The 20,487-nt window shown below is 31.7% G+C and overlaps 3 protein-coding genes across 4 annotated transcripts; 2 read left to right on the top strand and 1 right to left on the bottom strand.

Moving 5' to 3' along the window:
* Window positions 1-5,477: 5,477 nt before the first annotated feature.
* On the top strand, window positions 5,478-8,641 carry LOC132723572 (uncharacterized). 2 transcript variants are annotated; one of them, XM_060708322.1, is made up of 2 exons: window positions 5,478-5,681; window positions 8,014-8,641. In XM_060708322.1, the coding sequence occupies exon 2, from the start codon at window positions 8,051-8,053 to the stop codon at window positions 8,639-8,641; it is 591 nt and encodes a 196-aa protein (XP_060564305.1). In that variant the 5' UTR covers window positions 5,478-5,681; window positions 8,014-8,050. The 2 variants fall into 2 exon arrangements, with proteins under 2 accessions (XP_060564305.1, XP_060564304.1); XM_060708321.1 differs by lacking the exon at window positions 5,478-5,681 and adding an exon at window positions 7,304-7,454.
* A 90-nt stretch (window positions 8,642-8,731) lies between these two features.
* On the top strand, window positions 8,732-11,267 carry LOC132723571 (uncharacterized). The gene is made up of 3 exons (XM_060708319.1): window positions 8,732-8,918; window positions 9,410-9,675; window positions 10,091-11,267. Exons 1-3 carry the CDS (start codon window positions 8,732-8,734, stop codon window positions 10,988-10,990), a joined length of 1,353 nt encoding a protein of 450 aa, XP_060564302.1. The 3' UTR covers window positions 10,991-11,267.
* Window positions 11,268-15,207: 3,940 nt separating this feature from the next.
* LOC132723560 (uncharacterized) lies at window positions 15,208-17,170 on the bottom strand. The gene is made up of 3 exons (XM_060708297.1): window positions 17,050-17,170; window positions 16,203-16,346; window positions 15,208-15,389 (listed from the first exon to the last, which is right to left on the bottom strand). Exons 1-3 carry the CDS (start codon window positions 17,096-17,098, stop codon window positions 15,262-15,264), a joined length of 321 nt encoding a protein of 106 aa, XP_060564280.1. The 5' UTR covers window positions 17,099-17,170; the 3' UTR covers window positions 15,208-15,261.
* Between the last annotated feature and the right edge of the window lie 3,317 nt (window positions 17,171-20,487).

Here is a 20,487-nt window from a genome sequence, read left to right as displayed (position 1 = left end):
AAAAAAATAGGTCCCAAGCAAAATCTTATATGAAGCATATACTACTATATGCGTTTTTAACATGTATAATTGAGACAATGTTTGGTTCGATATGAACAGAATAATAATATAACAGCACCGTGTAAATAAAGCGCAAGTTTCGCATACTTACGTCAATTTAGTAACATTACATTTACCACGGTGATAGGGCGATTACCACAACTTTTCCGCGCAACGTCAAAATATCTTACTTCTGTCCGAGACACCGTATATTTCTGTGGTACAAAATGGACAGCAAGTCTGTAACCGAGCCGTAAACAGCAGATAATTTGCTCAAAACAAGGTAAAATCATCATTTTTTTCTTTTTCATCGAATGTGCCATTTAATTTGAAACTTATTTATCCTTACTACATGCAATATGCTTCATTAATTATGTCAGGATAGTGAAAACATTTAGGGCATACTGAAAAAAATCTTGCTTTGATTACGAAATATAACGTATTTCTAGTCCGTTCAGTTCATATAACTGGCCAAAATACAATATAAATATGTACATTGTTGTCGTATGAACAAGTTACAATACATAAATATCCCGTTTTTTGTATATTTGGTACGATTTTTATGTTTCCACGTGTGTATTTTAAGGCACCGCACAACTTTGTCAATCATAAGATTAGGGCACCGCATTCTTCCTCCTTAAAATCACCGCATTTTTCTGTTTTTTTTAGCACCGTTTATTTTTGATATTAATGTTTGCTTTCAGAAAAAGAAGACGTTCAAACCTATGTCTGAACAAGCCAAAGCAACGTGCGAAATTTGCAAAGCTGCATAATACTTCCAGAAGATACTGCAGCAACTGGAGAGCGCCCAACTAAGTCTTCTGATATCAGCAGTACGCCAATGGATCAGGGCTTCCCTGTATTTCAGGACGATATGCTTAACGCACCACATTAGAAAAAGAATATGAAGTCAAACTTTCGCAAAAGATTGTTTAATAAAAGCATATTGGAGACCATGACTGAAGAGATTATGGAAATATTGCCCGGGTTCCTGCAAAAACTACACCATGAAAATTTATGTTATGACTTTTGCAACTTGATCAAATTAGTATGCAATAAGAAATTCCCATTAAAAATATTTCATTCCTTTTTTTTCTCGATGTTGTTAGATGGTATAGTCTGCCAAGAACTTCAATCTTTCCATGTGGGGTTTATCAGTTTGAATAAGTTCGAAAAGGAAAAGACATCCTTATCTATATATAGATACCATTGCACTTATCTATAACTGGTAGTATTATCACAGATCAGACCTTCTGAAATTTTCCATAACATAACGTATGATAACAGCAACATAACGTAACAGCAAGTAAACAATCTTTCATCAAATGAAACATATTTGTATGAAGAATGCATAATTCAAAAGAAGACGGTGGCCAGTATTTATCGGTCTAACGGAAAAAGAATGCGGTGTTTGAATTCAGTGTTGTACGGTGCTCCAATATTCGGGTCAGTAGGCCTTTTTTCAACATATATTCCCTGAAATTTACGATAGAAACACACAATTTTGTATGGAACTTGAACTTAGGGTTAACCATAATAAATATACGAGCTCGTTAGGTCATAGAACAAAGACATCGTCGTTATAACACGCGTTTTTGTGACAGGTACGAGTCATGTTGAGGTACACACGATCTTTTGTAAACACTATTTCTTCGAAGTATGTTTTTTTTGTGAATTGTATTGTGCTAGATTAACGATAAATTGTCTCAAAAATTCGATGGAATACTTAAACAATTGGAATAATCTTGCAATGTCCAGCAGTAAGATATTTTGTAAGCTATAACCTGGAATTTGTTTATCCCGCATTAATATTTTGTCCAGAAATATACGGTGTCTCGGTCAGAAGGATGGTATTTTGACGTTGCGCGGAAAAGTTGTGGTAATCGCCCTATCACCGTGTTTACGTTCCAAATATAATTTACAAGTATTCAACATTTGTTCTTAATTCAAACATTTAAAAGATAAACATTGATATTTCTTTTATAACATTATCATTCTAAATGTTAACAATTCAATAAATATAGGGAAATTTGGTATATACATTTTTATCCATATTTTTTTTTCTCAAAACATTTGTACAGTGCTCATTCTAATAATACATGGAATTCATCTTCTAATTTAGAGCAAATATTACATTTTCTTTCATTATCAGGAATTGCTTCAGCTTTATGCCATCTACCAGTGTCTTCTTTTAATCTATGTGAAGAAGTCCTGAAACGTGATAAAGATTTCCTTAACTTTTCGGTATTAACGTTTGCCATATATCATTTAAGGCCCCTTATGCCCAAAAATGGTTTATTGTTTTTATTTCCCGAAAGCTTTTTTTTTCTTTTGGAGGCATATTATAGTTTCTAAAATGTTACTGATTGGCTAATTAAAAGAACCATATTTTGCTTCTGTTGCCTTTTTAGCAATCAATACAGTTTTAGTGATTTAATATTTTGTATGGAAGTCAAAATACTTCTTTGTGAACATCTTGCTATTTTTATGCACACTCAGCGCTAATTACTACAGGTGATAAGTACGTAGCAAGTAAGTAAGTGACTGGTGATAAGTACCTAGCATAGGTTTTAAACATATTTTAAATGTTATAAAAGTCATGTTTGCCCTTCTTAAGAAAGAAATAAAATAATTCGTTTCTGACACATAATTCATGTGCCTTTAAGCACACAGCCATAACAATATGGCTTTTGATTAAAATCACAAAAGTCTGACTGCCATATTCATAAATGACCTAATGAACTTTCAATAGTATAGATAAGTAAAATGAACAAATTTTGTTAACCAATGGAATATATATAATCCAGATGAATATAAAGCTCACCGGTGGAAATTGTTTATGAAGTTTTGTCAACAAAGACAAAAGTGAAATGGCCGATCTTTATATACTTTCTGTTGGTAGTTGCAGAATATTGATTCTGTTTGTCATCAGAATAGTTTCTGCATGTAAATTATAGTAAGTTAAGAATGAAGCAATACAATGTATTTGACATATAACAGTTAAATAAATTTATATGATAATGTCATAGCAAAATCCGTCTTAAGTATGTGGTTATTCATTCATTCGTTCGTTCGTTCGTTTATTCATTCATTCATTCGTTCGTTCGTTCGTTCGTTCGTTCGTTCATTCATTCATTCATTCATTCATTCATCCATTCATTCATTCATTTATTCATTCATTCATCCATCATGCCTTGGATCGAATCTTATTGTTTTCACAATTTGATATGTTATGTTTGACTCTGTAATGCATTTTTATTGTTCTCACTTTCTTTATGTCATTTTGTAATGATTTGTTTGACATGTTATCTGACCAAGAGTAAACGATGATAGATTTATATAACCTTATTGGCCTGTCACAACCTGTATAATCTTTAAAACGAGTCTGTTATGATATATAATTACTTCCGGGATTTATCGAAGGAAAAATCCTGCATCAGTATACCCCCATAAGTCCATTTTTACGCACACTTCTTTACCTTGAGCATCCAAGGTGATGCATGAAAATATAATACTAGCTTATTAGATTTTGCTTAAAACCATAACTTTGGAATACAAGTGTTTGTCACATCTACGATAATTATGATCAGTAAATAATTGAGTATAGTAAATAATTTGACTTTGAAGATCTAAAAATTAGTGGTTAGACCCCTTTTATGACAGAGCATGCATTAATTGGATCCCTGAAATTTGAAAGTGATGTAAATCCCTGTTACTTATTTTTTCAGAATAAAAATGATTCACGCACAAACATAGCATAAAGAAAGAAAAAGAAACATTTAATAGAGTATGGGGCTCAAAAGAATTTTATGAAGGTGATATAAATTTTGTTTTGAAAATACTTCTATAAATGTTAAGTCAAATATTATCTGAAAATATCATACATTATATTATATGCAATATTATGGTGGCTAATATGACGCAATATGAAGATGGCTCTCTGATCTAAATAAAAGTAAAATATTCACTTACTAATCATGTGAAGTTTTACTTGTCCAAGTCAATTTTGGGATCACTATATTTAGATAATACATGTATGACAGTGGATAAAACGATGACCTTTATAAATAAACAAACTGTTTACAAGTAGAACCAGGTTTAAATAAATGCTTAAATACTAGTAGGCATATGTTAAAGCGGCCTTCAGCTTTTCTAATGTTAAATATGTTACTTTTCATTTAGAAAAATCGTTTTATATAATTGTCAAATTTAAAGAATAATACAAAATACATAAACAATAAGGAAAACCTCTCAATATCTCTAATTTACCGGTCCGCTCTCTATATTTAAATTAATAAGGCTTCCCCGATATCGTCTATTTTAAGAAATGAGCGTCACTTATGCGTTATAAAATTAATAGCCCCATTGTCGCTGCTTTGAAGAAGGCTAAACAGTGTAATGATTCTCTTTTCCAGGGTAAATTTACTGTAATACTTAGTTATATACACATTATACATCACATTATGGTTTTTCATCAGAAAATAAAAGTTGAAGGCCGCTTTAAATATACTCGTAAAATAAGTGTCCACTTTGTACGAATGGGTTGTTTATTATTACAAAATAGATACAATGTCACATGCAAACATCAGACAAAAATATAATAAATTTACCGTATTTACATGGATGCTGTAGTTGTTCATGAAAAGCAAAAGGGTTGGGCCAGAAGTTTAAACAACATAAGAGACTTGGTCCTTCCCACAAAGAGGTTGTGATATTGAACAAGAACAAGTTAAACAATAATAGTTCTTGAATACATCTTGGCATAGATTGACTTAAAATCAACATGGGCTCCAACTTATGCATTTTTTGTACTTTAACGCTTAATATATTAAACTTATTTTTTACTTTAATTAAAGCAGTTTTCACACTCAAAAACACATTTAAACATTGCACACCCATTTACAAATTCGGACATAAACAAAGGACATATAGAGCAACAATCGTATCACTGGTCCATCCAGAAAAGAAATGGAATAAATAAGCGAAGGTGAAATTTTGATTAGAATTATAAACCAGAAAACCCATCAACCGTTCAAAATCAGTATACAAATTATGCATGTTTATTATGTACTTTTACACCTTAATTCCATTTAAAATAAGCCAGTCCGCATAGCTCAGTCGTAAGAGCGCGAGACTTGTAATCTCGGCATGGTGGGTTCGATTCCCGGGCTGGCCAACTTAAATTACTAATCAGTCTTTCAGATGAGACTTTAGATCGAGGTACCGTGTATGAGTAATTTTACGCTTGATACACTAAAGAAGCAGGGAAAGCTTCTGGAATTGGGGCATTTTCTGTATGCGTATCGAAAAAAATGACTAATACGCTTCTGAAGGACTTGCCCATATGGTTATCCGGTGGCAAGTATAAATAAACTCAAATGCATACACATTGCATGCTACGTTTATTACGCAATACACTACACCTAATTGTGTGGGTATAAATCAATAGAACGGGTATGTTTTAAAGTGTGTATGCTATCATCCGTGAAATCATTGACAGTTCGGAACGGATCAAAAAGCACTTTGAAATAAGTGAAATTTTGAAGTTGGCTCTCCAAGAATGGCAATTTAATCCAAAGACAAAGATGATTCAAACTATCAAGTTAGATTTTTCAAGGATAAAAGTTATAGGACAATAAAAGGTAAAATTGATTTAACTTCCTCAATTACGCGTCTTTAATGATAGATATTCTCAAAGAGGAAAATGTCCGTATAAATTTCAAAATGGCTACCGATATTTAAAGTCATTCTTAACTGTCAATTGCGGTGGATTTTGCTTTCGGTTGTACATATTTTAATAAACTAACTCAATGAAATTCTAGTATATGAATTTATCAAAAAGTATTCTATTGTTTAAATCGGTATCATTTTGTATTTTTCAATAAACTCAAAGGAATACGTAAATCTATAAAAAAGGTAATATTTAATGTTTGTATCTCTTGTTCATTAAATTGCGATTATTGTGTTATATTTAAAGATAGTATTATAACAGTAAACAGACGAAGAGGTTTTTATATTACAAAAAAAACCCTATGTAATGGCGTGAAGTACATACTTAAAAATATATCTAGACGTCGTTGACATTTGGCACTTTCAAACGATTACAATTCTTACTTAAAGTCAAAAACACATATAATTATATCATCACAGATCTTATTCTCAAATATTTTCGTACATAGAATACAATAAGTCCTAACGACAGACTTTTTTTAAATAAATATATATTCATGTGAGGAATCGATCCATGTATTTAGCTTACGGAACGTCAGTGGTTCTACTTAAGTGCCCCTTCGTGTCTGAGATAATGCCAGAAGGGCACCTGAAATCTACCTCCACAAGTAAAGCAAGAAAGTCTTTAAATGACGTATGATGTGTTGGTGCGATGTAAAACCAAACAACAACAACAAATTCAACAATTTAATGTTTTATGTATAAATGACACATACATTTGCAAATAAACACAATAAAACCTACAGGGAAATATATTTTACATAAATATAATATATCAACTAACATATACTAAAATAAGTCAACTTGTTTATCTATAAATCTGCACAAAACCCTTCATAACTGTAAAGCTGTATAATAATATGTTTAAATAAAATAAAATATTTCAAGAATATCTAACTTAAGAAATGTACTTAGATTATAAGAAAGCCATAAAGATCTGATATTGAAGTAAACATTTACATGTTATATCTTTTCATTGACTGATTTTGCAGTATTTATCACCATGTTTGTACCGTGTGACTAACGAAGTAAGGACAATATTGACATATTCTGACCTATTTTCGGTAGCTTTTGTAGATTTTAAGTGCCGTTTGCAATAAGTAATTTACTTTCTTTGTTTACTTGAAGGTATTTTACTTTTAAATACATTTAAAAAAATTAATGAAAATTAGCATGAATCTTGAGGCATTCTGCTTTAAGGAAAATTTCAAAATATACACTGACTGAATAGCAAGGGAGATACACTTGTATATGTCAGCTATGATAAGAAGCTAAAGACTAAACGACTGTGGAATTTGCACGACGCATTATTTGTACATGTATTATTTATTGATAGCACAGTATTTGCATAACATGCAATTACTGATAACTCTCTTAAGTGCATTTAGTATTGTTTATATCTAAAGCGCATTTAACTGAATCATCATAGTTTCGATATAATAATATATTATCTTTTCCAATTGTGCAAACAGACGGTCACGTGAAAATGTTTAACTTTGATAAACCTACTTTGATTAACTTACAACTTGATATGTGTATGCATTCTAAATATAGCACGCCGATCTGTATTACATTACATTTTTCCGGTCCGAAGGGTTTTAAGAATATACTAAAGAATTCAAATGATTAAATCACTAAGGAGGTTTACGAAATACTGAATTCTAAAAAAATGGATTGAAGTGAAGGTAGGGTTTAATGATATATTTTCTTTTCTGTATTTATCATTAATAGAATAACTTGTTTTCAAGATTTAAATCCGAAACAAATATAACAATCATGAATCAAATTTGTTCTGAAAATGGCTGCCATAATAAAGCGATTTATAAAAAAAATATTATTTTCGTTTTCGTCTAGACTACAAACGACACTTAAACCAAAACATAAGTAACTGTCGTAGTTTAAGCTCATTTTTAAAGGACTTTCCAAACGTTCAGTAATATATACACAAATATACATATTTTTTGGTACGTGATATTTACTACACGTATTGTCATGTCATATCCTTCCTTATTGATAAAAGTATATTAGAGTATTATGATATGGTTTGGCATAAGTATGCCCTTATATATTAGCCTGTCAATTCCCATAACTCGTTACTTATAACTTAAGTTTTGTGTTCTGTTCTTAATTAAATATCTTTTAATGAGTATTTTATTTAAACTGGTACTTTAATTGATTCCCGTATGCTGTAGGCTTCATCTTGATTTCATTTTGAATCAATTTTGTTTACTATTCATTTTTTAGGTTCATATGTTAAATAAAACCAAAAGGTGATGTTGAGATGGAGATTAAACATTTCATCGTACCGGCGGCGGCCTACCCAAGATACCGATACGCCAGAGAACATTTAGTCCCTCTTCTGCAACGGTTCCGGAAATTGTCACAGAAATGCAACATTACAGATCCTTTCGAGATTCCTCAGTTCGAGGATGTAAATATTTATACCATATCAGACACCAGTACAGATATTATCAATGTTGAGGAATTGACACCGAAACCTAATTCTGATATCAAACAAACAATACTAAAAGTTCAGGATGTTAGGGATTTCCAGAACAAATGTCCAGATACAGCTGCCGCCATTTACATTGCATCCTATTCAAAGGCCATTCTAACTGACAGTAATTTATTTCAATATCTTGGACGCTGTAGTGTACTCATTGCAGAGGACGAGACTGAAATTCAAGTGACAACACCGGATATCAGAACGATAGATGATCGAATTACCTGTGTCAAAACAAGAGCAAGTGTTGCAAAGGAAATGGGATATCTCTTAGAGAGAATTCTTTTTCAAGAACTCAAGAAACGAGTTACAATTTTATCAACATTTTTAGGAGTAGACCCTGCCGAAGCAGCATTTGCGCTACACTAGATCAAGATGTTTTCAAAAATATACTTAAAAAGAAGTATGACCCAACCAGATCAATATCTGCTTCGAGATCTACATCTATAGAGAATAGGGATGCTATACACGTACATGCCGACATGGTGTGCTGCAAGATTGTCGGCCATTAAGAACAAGATTTGCTCTGAGTATGGGAAGCATGTTCCAGAAGTAAGAGACCAGTTGCTGGAATGCACAGACGTAGGTGGAAGAACAATAGAGACATTAAAGATTTGTGAGCAAGTAATTCCATACGTGTCCGATGGTAAGTATACACTGTACTTCGTTGTTAAATATATTTATGTTGTTTATACTGTTAACAATTGATACGTGATTATGTAAAACTGGAACGTGTAATAAAGTAATGTGACGTTACAAAATTTACCTGTTGCAGTAGTAACATTGATTCATTCTTGCATGCGTTTATATTCAATTTGTAATCTGATAGAGCCAGATGAAATTGATAAAGAAGTTGCTTTCCTATCTTGGCGACCTTATTGATATTTGGTGTTATCAGTATTATGCAACGATCATTTGATTCAACAGATCATTTTGAAATCATAAACGAAACGTAACTCATAAAGGAGAGAATAAACTCAAAAATGTTTTGCTATTTACATTTATATTTTTAAATATAAATAATGTCAATCAAATGTCGAAGTTAGGTACCCATTCACTTAACAGAAGACTATAAAGCTGCATTATATAACATAAAGGAAGAAAGACATTTAAAAAGCAATACATATTTCCCTTCAGAGACAGTTCAGTCTGGTTCCGACCGCATTCCGCAGAAGATCGTAGATCAGACAAAACTATTCCAAAAATCTCATGAACATACAATAAAAGCAATAGAACTAGAACAACGTTTTAAGACTCATTTAGAACTTGTACAAAAAAACAAGGATGATCTTAATCAACTATATGGGGAAAGTATGAGTATGTACCAAAGAAGTATGGTCCCACCCCATGAAAGACCAATGCAAAAGCAGGTGAAACATTCTCCGCCTCTTTTAAATGAGCAGGTAACTTATAATATATTTTTTAAATTTGAATATGAATGAGAAATAAAATTTAACTATCCCGTGGTACATATTTCAATGTCATAGTTAAAAATATCATTATGATTTAGTATGATAACGACATCGATTTTATTCATTTTTCATATACATTTAGAACTCAATTTTCATCCGAACAAAATCATAATGTCTTCCAACTGCATTTCAACGGAAAGGCCAAAACGGAAGAATTAGATAGAATATAATACATTTGTATTTGTAAAGGAATATCAGAGACACTTGCCCTATGACAAAACACAATTATCATTTAATAAGTCAAATCATTAAACGCCTATATTTTATAACACAAAAATTGTTCATGTTTTTGAGACTTGACAAAAATAATTGTCTATAGCTATACATGTCTAATAACTGTTTTAAGGTTGCAAAAGAATTTCTGAGCGTAATAGGGGTGACTGGATGTGGATACAGATTTCAGATTTTAGATGTTTATATCAGTAATAAGCTTACTGGCGAGCAACGACACATCGCTGAAGTACAAGTTCAGACAATCGCCGAGAAACACGGCATTATGGAATACAAGATTCGATTAGAGCAAAAAGTAATAACAGAATTTGCGGAATATGAAGTGGGATCAACTCTTACCAGTCGACATGACAGAAGCGCTACTTTAGGAGGTTTTGCTCTCAAAGGGGAAAGAAAAGACCTAAGTTTGCTTGTAGCACGACACTTTGCAGATGATGGCAGACCTGTCTATGTCTGTGATGAGAATGGTAAGAAATGTGTTTTTGCTCATATTATGCCTACCAATACTGAGGACGAACGGTATGCCACATTAGACATTGCTGCAGGGCTCGTTCTCCAAAGGGAGAGAACAAAATGTCTTACAATGTTTAAAGATCATCTTGGTACGCCACTAGCAAGTAATCTATCATCGTTTGAGAATGAAGCAGACATTGAGTGGCTAAAGGGATTACCCGTGCATATTTGGGGGGCCAGTAGCTCTCCCGGCTTGGGGAAAATAATCATTCCCGATTTTTATGTTGAAGGAATGAAAAGACTTGTTAAAATAGAAGACAGGCACCCTGTGGACAAAGAGGAAATCGTGCCATTTAGTAAGGAGGGTGACAGTGGTGCAATTGTGTGCGCCGATGATCCCGATGGTGAAAAGGTGCACGTAGTGTCAATGGTGTCTGGATCATCAAATTATGAGGAAAAACAACAGAATCCTGACATTAAAGGTGAATATTTATCAATCAGACTCAAAGATGGATTGATGCAGCTGGAAAAGGTTCATGGGGATACCTTTAATTTGTGTTAATTCATTACATACCTTTTTTAATCAATTGAAAGTGTACCATGTGTACGAGAAAGCTTTACATACGAATGTTACCCGGTATTTTTTTACACTTTTTTTCCATTGAAACCTTCATAGACTCATATTTGCACGATATATTACTGTAAACATTAGAGTTTTATATCCCGAACTTAAATCATACTTCCTTTTTTCTATCTTGTTGTGTAGTAAGCATACAATCTGACAATCAAGGTTATCTTTAATGCCTTTAAATTTCAGTTAAAATATTTGTTATGTACTTAACTGATTTTTAAGTGATACTATTATTGACACCACAGCTTTGAAGTGCGGTAAATTTCCATTCCTGAACACGTCTGCCATGTCTTCAAAGATTGCAGTCTTGTTAAAAATATTTCAAAGGCTGTAGAATGAGAACACTCGTTTTATTGTTCATAGATCAAAATAGATAACAAATAATGGTCATTTTAACACATTTTGATCACGAAAATACCTCCGCTATTGCTAGAATATTTTAAAAATATTGTTGAAGGTTTTTTTTACATCGTATGTGTACAAATATTGTGCATACGCGGGTTACACGTGAACATTATACAGTTATTGTTAATCATTTGAAAATATTTTTTATGACTTTTTTTAATTATAAAGTACGAATAAAATAAACATTATGTTTTGTGAGCTAAATTAAGCATTGTTTGCTTAAGGTTATTACCGGGTATAAGAAAACTACTTTTTGCAACAGATGCAAAAAAGAAGGTTAAGGTATTTGGCCAGTGGGTACATTTTTTGGAAACTATAGCAGAAGAATAGAAATTAAGAAAAGTAAATGAAAAATAAAAGCATTTCTGAGGTATAATGGACCTTTAAAGTAACTAACATTATACTCATTTTTAATGCTGTCACGTTTTGCTGAATAAATTATATACATTTTGTATTTCAAAAGATTGAATCATAAAGTAGTTATTGACTAATAATTGATAATGCAAAAATGTTTCGGATAAAATATAGAAAACTACACGAATTATAAAAAAGACTTAAAAATCAAAGGCTATCGTTCCAATCCAAACGATATTTGTATAGATATCCGCGGATTACATGGATTTGTTTATTGTTTTTGCATGATAAAAATAAATATTAAACACAATTATGACAAAATGTAAAGTTATGTTGAGATTTGTCTGTGCACTCACTTTTTTCAGTTGGATGTGCCAACAAATGTCAATTTTATTTTTAAAGTTGATAAATCAATTTGTTTACTTTTATATATGTATTTATTCATCTATTGGAAAGCTAACAGTATATTTTCTTTACGTTCATTTAAACTACAAGAATACTGGCTTTCCTTAATGAAATGTTATTCCTACAACTATTTACAATGGTTTCACTGCAAGATGTATGTATATAAACTTTGTTTTGTTCATCTAACGTAAATATATATTTACAATCACTTAGCTTTAGTTGTAAATCTTCTCCTCAGTTAATAATGTAGATAATTTCTAATTGTTTTAAGAATATGTCTTGAGATATAAACTTGAGATATTATCTGAATTTCATTTCAAATTTTTAGAATGAAATACTTCATTAATGTAAATTCTGATCGGAGTAGAAGGCACTTCGCAAAACCACTTTATATATTTGGAAAACAAATGAAGACACGTGTTGAATGAATCTGCCTACGATTTTATAATAAAACAAATGAGCCGCGCCATGATAAAACCAACATTATGCGTTTGCGACCAGCATGGATCCAGAACAGCCTGTGCATCCGCACAGTCTGATCAGGATCCATGTTGTTCGCTATCAGTTTCTCTACTTGTTATAGGGTTTGTAAGCGAACAGCATGGACTCTGATCAGACTGCGCGGATGCGCAGGCTGGTCTGGATCCATGCTGGTCGCAAACGCATTCTGTTGGTTTTGTCATGGCACGGCTCAAATGCAGTTCTGTCAAGCCCCAAACACCTGCTTTAGCAGTGTGAGAACATCAACGAGTCAATTCTGTAACGTTTTGGAAATGATGAACCCCAAAATGACCAAAAAGGAATCCTACGAACATTGCAGACTTCAAATGATTCTTTTCATGTGATACAACGGAATGTAAAACTGTTATCTGTGTTTGCAATGTGTACTTTGCTATATAAATTAAAGGTCAAATAATTTAGTTTGTCAATACACTGCATACTTACTTCTGAAATTGCTTCTAAAGCATGTGCCTTGAAAAACCCACTTTATATATTTTTACAGGTAGATCTGTAAATAAAGACATGAAATTGCGACGCAAAACAATTGTATTGTCAAATAAACACTGATTTGACATACTATAAAGATTAAATTTCAAATGATATCCATGTATGTACACTTCCGTGTTTACAGTACAAGAGATAGCATTTTTTTTTAATTTTAAAACTTACAGATTTGGTGTTTAAACTATATGCCTGATATGATTTGAATACCTTTGTGCAATTGATCGGATGACGTAACCAAACTATTGATTTTAGTTCGTATCATTTTTGTAAAGCAAAATTATATTCAATTGAATGAATCAATCAATAATTCTATTTAAAGCAGCAGACAATGAATATTTTATCTTGAAGTTATTGACTATTGATATTTGGTTTAAGGAATAAAAAAAAGCACACAAAAACGAAAAAAAAAAGAAGAAAAAAAAGACTGAGATAATGTTTAATTTTCATGTTAGGGGATAAGAGTTGAATTTGCTTATTTGGTTTTTACGTCGCACCGACAGTTCAGGTCACGTGACTACGTTCCAGATTTACTGGCGGAGTAAGACCTCAGGTGCCTTTCCGTGGATTATTTCAAGCGCGAACGGGCACCTGAGTAGAACCACCGACGTTCCGTAAGCTAGCTGGATAGCTTCCTCACTTGAAGGAAAAGAGGTCATTGTTAGTAACCATGCGTAAGGTCATTAATTATTCGTGTTACATTTTAACCATAATATAAAACATTTTGATATACAAAGCAAACATTTATGGCAAGTAAATATACAAAGTAGAAATGAAGTAAATTAAGGAAGATAAGCGTCAAGGACAAATCAAACAGACATGTACGCTTACAGAGACCGCCTCGTGGAAAAGTAAAAATTTAGGTTAACCAAGTTGGGGATATCTCTGGCTCGCGAACACGTTACAGAAACTATTGGATTCCAAGAAAATGGTTATAACATTTCTTGTAACTATAAAAAAATGTATGAAAATCTGCAATATTAGATCTATTAATTGCAATTTTAGAGTCTACTGAGCATCTTCCTCGAAGTTAAAGCAATTATTTTTCAGGTACATGATTTTTAGACAAATTTTGTTCGTGTGCTAAAGATTGCATGTATTTCAGTGTACAAATAATAAGTACAGTCTTAAGTCATTAGCGTTGTGTAAGACTATTGTCTGGATTTTATGTTTCGTAAATAAAATAGTATTTTTGTGTATTGGGTTTAACGTCGCACCAACACAGTAAAGGACATATTGCGACTATGTCGATATGGATATCTATTGCATTTGCCTTGCTTTAGTACTATAACCATGATAACACTTGCTTTCGATAATCAAATTTGAAATTTTAACATTTACATCATACTGTAATATCAAATTCACCAACTTATATATTGTTGAAATTTAAGACTCAAGTTATTATGTAGATAATGTATTGTGATCACAAAAAAAACAACAAATCTTATCTTTAAATATAAAGCTTTAACTTCCTCCAATAAATACGCATCAAAATTGAAATCTCCAGCTATGATTATACTGAAAAGTGATCCTTAAAGCAACACGCCTCCAGATTCATGCTAATTTTCATGAAAATTTAAAAAATTAATTCAACAGTATAATATTGTAAAGTTACCAAAAGAATGCAATTTACACAATATTACCTAGTATGTAAATTACTATTAAGATGTCAACATATACAATAATAGCCCTAACTGCGTTAGTTACGCAGTGGAAATATAGTTATAAATCGAACATAATATGTAAATTATTACTAGAATTCTGAATCTTAATACCTTCCCTAAAATCATAGTACATTTTTTTCTCAAGTTTTAATTTATCGAAATATTTTTGCTCATCTGGAGGCGTGCAGCTTTAACCTTTAAAATGCAGTTCTTTTGGTCGGTGTGTTCTAAAGTTTGATGAAAGATATTAAAGTAATCAAATTTTCAACTTTTCTCAAAGAAATACGTTTTTGTATTAGACATTGACACAACTTCAAGGACAGTTTAGCATATTTATTTTGTAAAACGTAACAGTTAATCAAATACAATGACTTATTTTCGTCCACCACTTATTGGAAATCGGTCACAAATACATTTGTTATCGTAGCAGTGTCTTGCGCTATCAGGACATGTCAGGTTTGGGGCTTGGTCACCATAACAATCGGCCTTTCCAGTACATTCTACAAAAAATAAGCAGTATCAAAAATGAGACACAGATACGGTGAAATCATAAACAAAGAGGCAGATGACCCAAGATCGTCGAAATGTAGAAACGAAACCATAAGTAACAATATTTTAAGGTAAGATCCCTCTAATGGGCACTATAAAGAGCCTATCAATTTACAACATAGGTCACTTATATGTCTTAAAGGACACCTGTATGCAAACTTTAAACAAAGTTTTAATATGGTTCAGGAGTTATAGATATTTTGATGAGCTTAAACTCGGCTAATAGAAGGGCTCTTTTTGCAGAAATGAAGAAACTCTTAACAATCTATAATATAATCGTTATGAAAAATGATTTCCCATTTCTTATTGTTAAGAAACAAATAATAGCATTATGCTATCAATCCACAAAATCACAATGATTATATTTACTCAAAATTTATAAAGTATGCACAAAAATGTTACCCTACCCCACCCATTTTTTACACTTGGTAGCCCATTTTCCTGCAATGGGGGATCTTAACTTAATAAGAAAACAGCTCTGTCTAAATGTCTCAATATTTGGTCTGAGATGATGATTTAGTTTAAACAATTATTTTCAAGCCAAATAGTTTATGTTGTTACTAGTTGTCAATGTATCAAATCAATTATATTAAACGGAAACTTATATATCCATCTCAATTTTGCAGAGAATGTTATGAGCTTAACAACCATGGACTGTCATCATAAAGGAAACCTAATTGTGAAACCAGTAGGGTACCAAATCACTAATCCTTCCTTTTTTCAAAGTGATGCAGTTACCTTCACCAAACCGATACTGTACTTACCCCCTCCAGCAGTCTGTTCACATGTACAAAGCCCACCGTTAGCAACAATACCGGATCCATCAGGGTGTTGACAGATGACGGTCAAACCGGCGGCGCATCTAGTATTTCCACAGTCAGTATTAGTCGTGCACACTTCGCACGAGACTAGAAAAATACATAAATAAGTTAAAAAATCAATTAATTAAGCAGCAATAATTTTTTTGTTAAGTGCTAAAAACAGTCAATCTTTGACAGAATTGGGAAAACCATATATGATTATGTTTATTGTTCTCATCGGCAAGAAAGGGGACTTTGTTGTAGGATCTGTTCAATAATGTTGGTACTTTAATTCATCCTTCCATATCCATGGCAACGGATTATACATACATAAATTAACAGATTTCAGTCACTTAGTAATAATAGTTTGAAGCACATGTGTCGGTAAAACAAATGGTGTACGATATAATAGCGTATAATGCTTAAAACTGGGTGTCTTATTTTGATGTTCAATCTATTCGTGAGAAACTCGTCGCTTTAAGAATTTAATTATATTCTTTTTTTCAATTTCTTCATATCAGCTTTTCAAACATTTAATCATAAAATGAAATAAAAAATAAGTAAACAATACTGAAAGTTCTTCGATGTGTGAAATTTATATCAAATTTGATACTTAAATTGTCTTTTTTCAATGAACAGATATGAATTATTACGATTGTTAAAAACCATTAAGCAATATCTGATAAAATGCACCTTAAAATTTTCAAAGACTGTACAACCCAATATCACCAGCTTTCTACCATTTCAGCCACATAAATGTGCATTTGAGAAAGAAAAGAAATGTTCATTTAAGTAAAAGAAAAAGACAAACCATAAGCCACTAGGCAAGCCAAAAAGACGAGTGCAGCAGAAAAGTTCATAGTGTCGGCTGTATAAACAAAACTGATTTGAAATAAGAGACATCTGCTTAGCCTTTCCGTTTTTATAAGTGACCGTAACTTGACAGGTCAATTTCATGATGATAAGTAACTCAATTTCTTCAAAAAAGGGTTAAAGCTGACCGACCGAAATCTGTATGAATACAGTTTTTCATCTAGATAAGCCCGGTGTGAATGGTGAATTTGATAGCATTTGTCAAAATTCCATTAAAGGCTCTTAAAGCAGCATGCCTCAAGATTCATGCTAGTTTTCATGAACATTTTGAAAAAAATTTAAAAGTAAAATATTGCGGAGTGAATATAGAAAGTAATTTCATACATTGCAAACGGCACTGGCGATCTAGGTAAATCACCAAGAAGATAAAAGGTCGAAACATTAAAAACTAACACGTACTGCGTTAATTACGCAATAGAAATAAGGTGACAAATACTGCAAAATCTGTCATCAATAGCACATAATATGTGTATTGTTAATTAAATCTTAAATCTATTTACTTTTCACCTAGTTTGATTTTTTCAAGATACATTGTATTTTTGCTTATCTGGAGTCATGAAACTTTACTAAGCAAATTTTATTTTCATTTAGGGTCCATCTGAATCACATGTACAATTCCTTATGCTGTCTACAATACTTTAACTGAATGTTAAATTTTGCTTTCAACATTTAAAGTATAAGTAGACATAAACAAATTCGACGCAGTTAGAACTCGGGTCGTGAAGTGAATATGTTAGACAAAAACATTCTTGAATTTAGATTTGCAATACTTTAAATGTAATTTTGCGATATAATCGACAAATAACAAAACAAATACAAAAATAATCGGAACAAAATGGACATCAGTTTTATGACCAAGATTGATATGGATCAACTGTAAAAGGCCCGTATCTTGCAAAAAGGGCAATAAACTTATTCTAAAACAATTATTCATAAGCATGCTATTTCAAGTCCAGTTTTATCAAGTCAATATTACATATTTGATTTTGAGGATTATAAACAATGGTGAATATTTTAGTTTTTAAATTTGTTCCTGGTCTTTGTTTACTAGTATAATTAACAGTAACGATAATGACGATAATGATAGTAATAAAGATAATGAAAATGAAACAATTGATCTAATTGTTATAATGATATAATTCATGTAGTTGAATTGATGTTATTAAATGTATATTCTATTTGACATTTCAACCTAAACTAATTCTAATAGTTGATTAGGTCGAGATGACCATTCCCTTAAAGGGATATTCAGGCAAAATAATGACAAAAATATTAAAATGATCTTTTGTACTCAACTCGCGCTAAAATGACATTTCTAAAAGTTTCAGCATGAATTGCTGTTTAAATTCTATATATTTTGGATTTGAAGCATAAATATATCTAAATATGTTGAACAAAATTGAGGCGCCAAGAGAATCACCGAATAGTTTTTAAACAAGTCAGGTGACTTGAACAAATCCTTGAAGTTACATTAACATATACTGTGGATATTGTATGATAGAAACAAGTCAAAATCAATATTTGACATGTTCTTTAACGTTTCCAGAGTTCACTGTGACAACTATTGTGGAATCCTAGCGCTCTTACCTGACCCACGCGGGTCAGGTAAGGAAACCACCATTTTATTCTTTATATGGGGAAAAGTTTTGTTCCTTTGTTTGTCTAATATATTCATTTTGAGGACATTTACAGAAATTGGAATGAAAAATTCAAAACTAAGAAATAAAAGTTTTGCCTGTGTCTCCCTTTAAAAGCTGGGATAAATTCGGCCAACCTCTTAACTTCCCGGATCTGACAATTACTTTTAAAGTGTTGCGTTGAATTGCCAAGATATACATAAGACACGGAGTGAGACGGAACATCGGAACATGCCGGAATTTCAAGAGGCTAAAATGGACCTATATACGTCATCAAACACTGGCCGAAATTCCACTTTTAATTATCACCGTGTATTTAAAACAGATGGCTTTGTCACTATTTTCTATATATATATATATCACGATAATTCTAAATCCTGCTCGGCCAAAATGTAAAGTCTAATGAGAATAAATGGTTACCGTATATAAATAGCACATAGGTTTGTGAGTAACAGTAAATATATTATCCAGAGTACAATACTCGGCCAACGCCTCGAGTAACATTATTTTTACGAGGGTTAATATTTTGGATGTTACAAAGCTACACGTTATTTACTTTATTACACAGAAGAAAAACTTCACTTTGGAACATTTTTTTCCTTAGGTTTTTATTTTTCAGATTTTTTTCTCTGCCAACCTAATGTTTGCAATAATGAATTTATAATTTATAAATGATTTATTGGATAAACAAGACATATACCATATAACATGAAAATGTTTCTTAATTAAATACAAACGTTTATCAATGATATTATTCATCAAATATTTTGCAAAACAGTCAATAAACCCCATAAAGTACAACGTATTATATGAAATTTTTATATGATATAATCATCTATTATCTTGTTATGCGGGTATCTGGCCACGCTATCCTATTTGTGGGGAAAACTATATATCTCAACTATCAAACCATGCTGACTGTATCCAAACGTATAGTTATGATAATCATGTCCCAAATATTTACATAATATTTTATCAAAAATAAAACAAATCGTAAGAGCGTTTTCAAACGTTGCTTGGCATAATATGAGGGACTTGATGAGGTCAAATTAACGAGTTTAAATGCGTAAGAGGCCATTTCAATGTTATTGTGATTGTGATATTAAATTAAAGTGAATGCCGCAGAAATCGGACACTAGAATATTCAGTAATGTACTGTTATTAAAGCATCATAATACTCTTATTATAGCTGTCGGATCAAGCTTAATTAGTTATACATTAATCGTTGTCGGGACAAGCTTTATTAGTCATACATATACATGCATATTTCAAAAGATTGACTTCTTTAATGCCCGATGACCAAAAAGTCATTACAAAAATGATGAGGATAAAATATAAAACACTTCATAAAATATATAAACAGACAACCCGTTGTTTATCAATTGAACTTTACAGAAGCATTCTGAAGGATATTTTTAGAGTCCCGTGGGCTATTAATTATTATTGCGAAGAAGAATACAAAATTTAAAACAATTTTGGCAAAATGAAAAGTATGTTTTACTTACCTGTACTCTCACCATTTACTGTTACACTCAGATGGTCAAATTGTCTTTTTAAAGATCCTGTAACACATTTTTTATGGTTTTATATCATAAATATGATGCTCAAATTATGATTTATCAATTTTGTAAGTTCCAAAAAGCATTATTAGTAAAGATATTACCGAATTTAACATTTCATGTAAATAAAGGGATGTAATAAAAAAATTATTTTCTATAAAATCTAAGACAAATTTTTCA

This window comes from Ruditapes philippinarum, unplaced genomic scaffold (genome assembly GCF_026571515.1).
Source record: "Ruditapes philippinarum isolate M1 unplaced genomic scaffold, ASM2657151v2 ctg3342_1_1_1_1, whole genome shotgun sequence".
NCBI lineage: Eukaryota > Metazoa > Mollusca > Bivalvia > Venerida > Veneridae > Ruditapes > Ruditapes philippinarum.
This window is presented reverse-complemented; position numbering and strand designations above follow the sequence as displayed.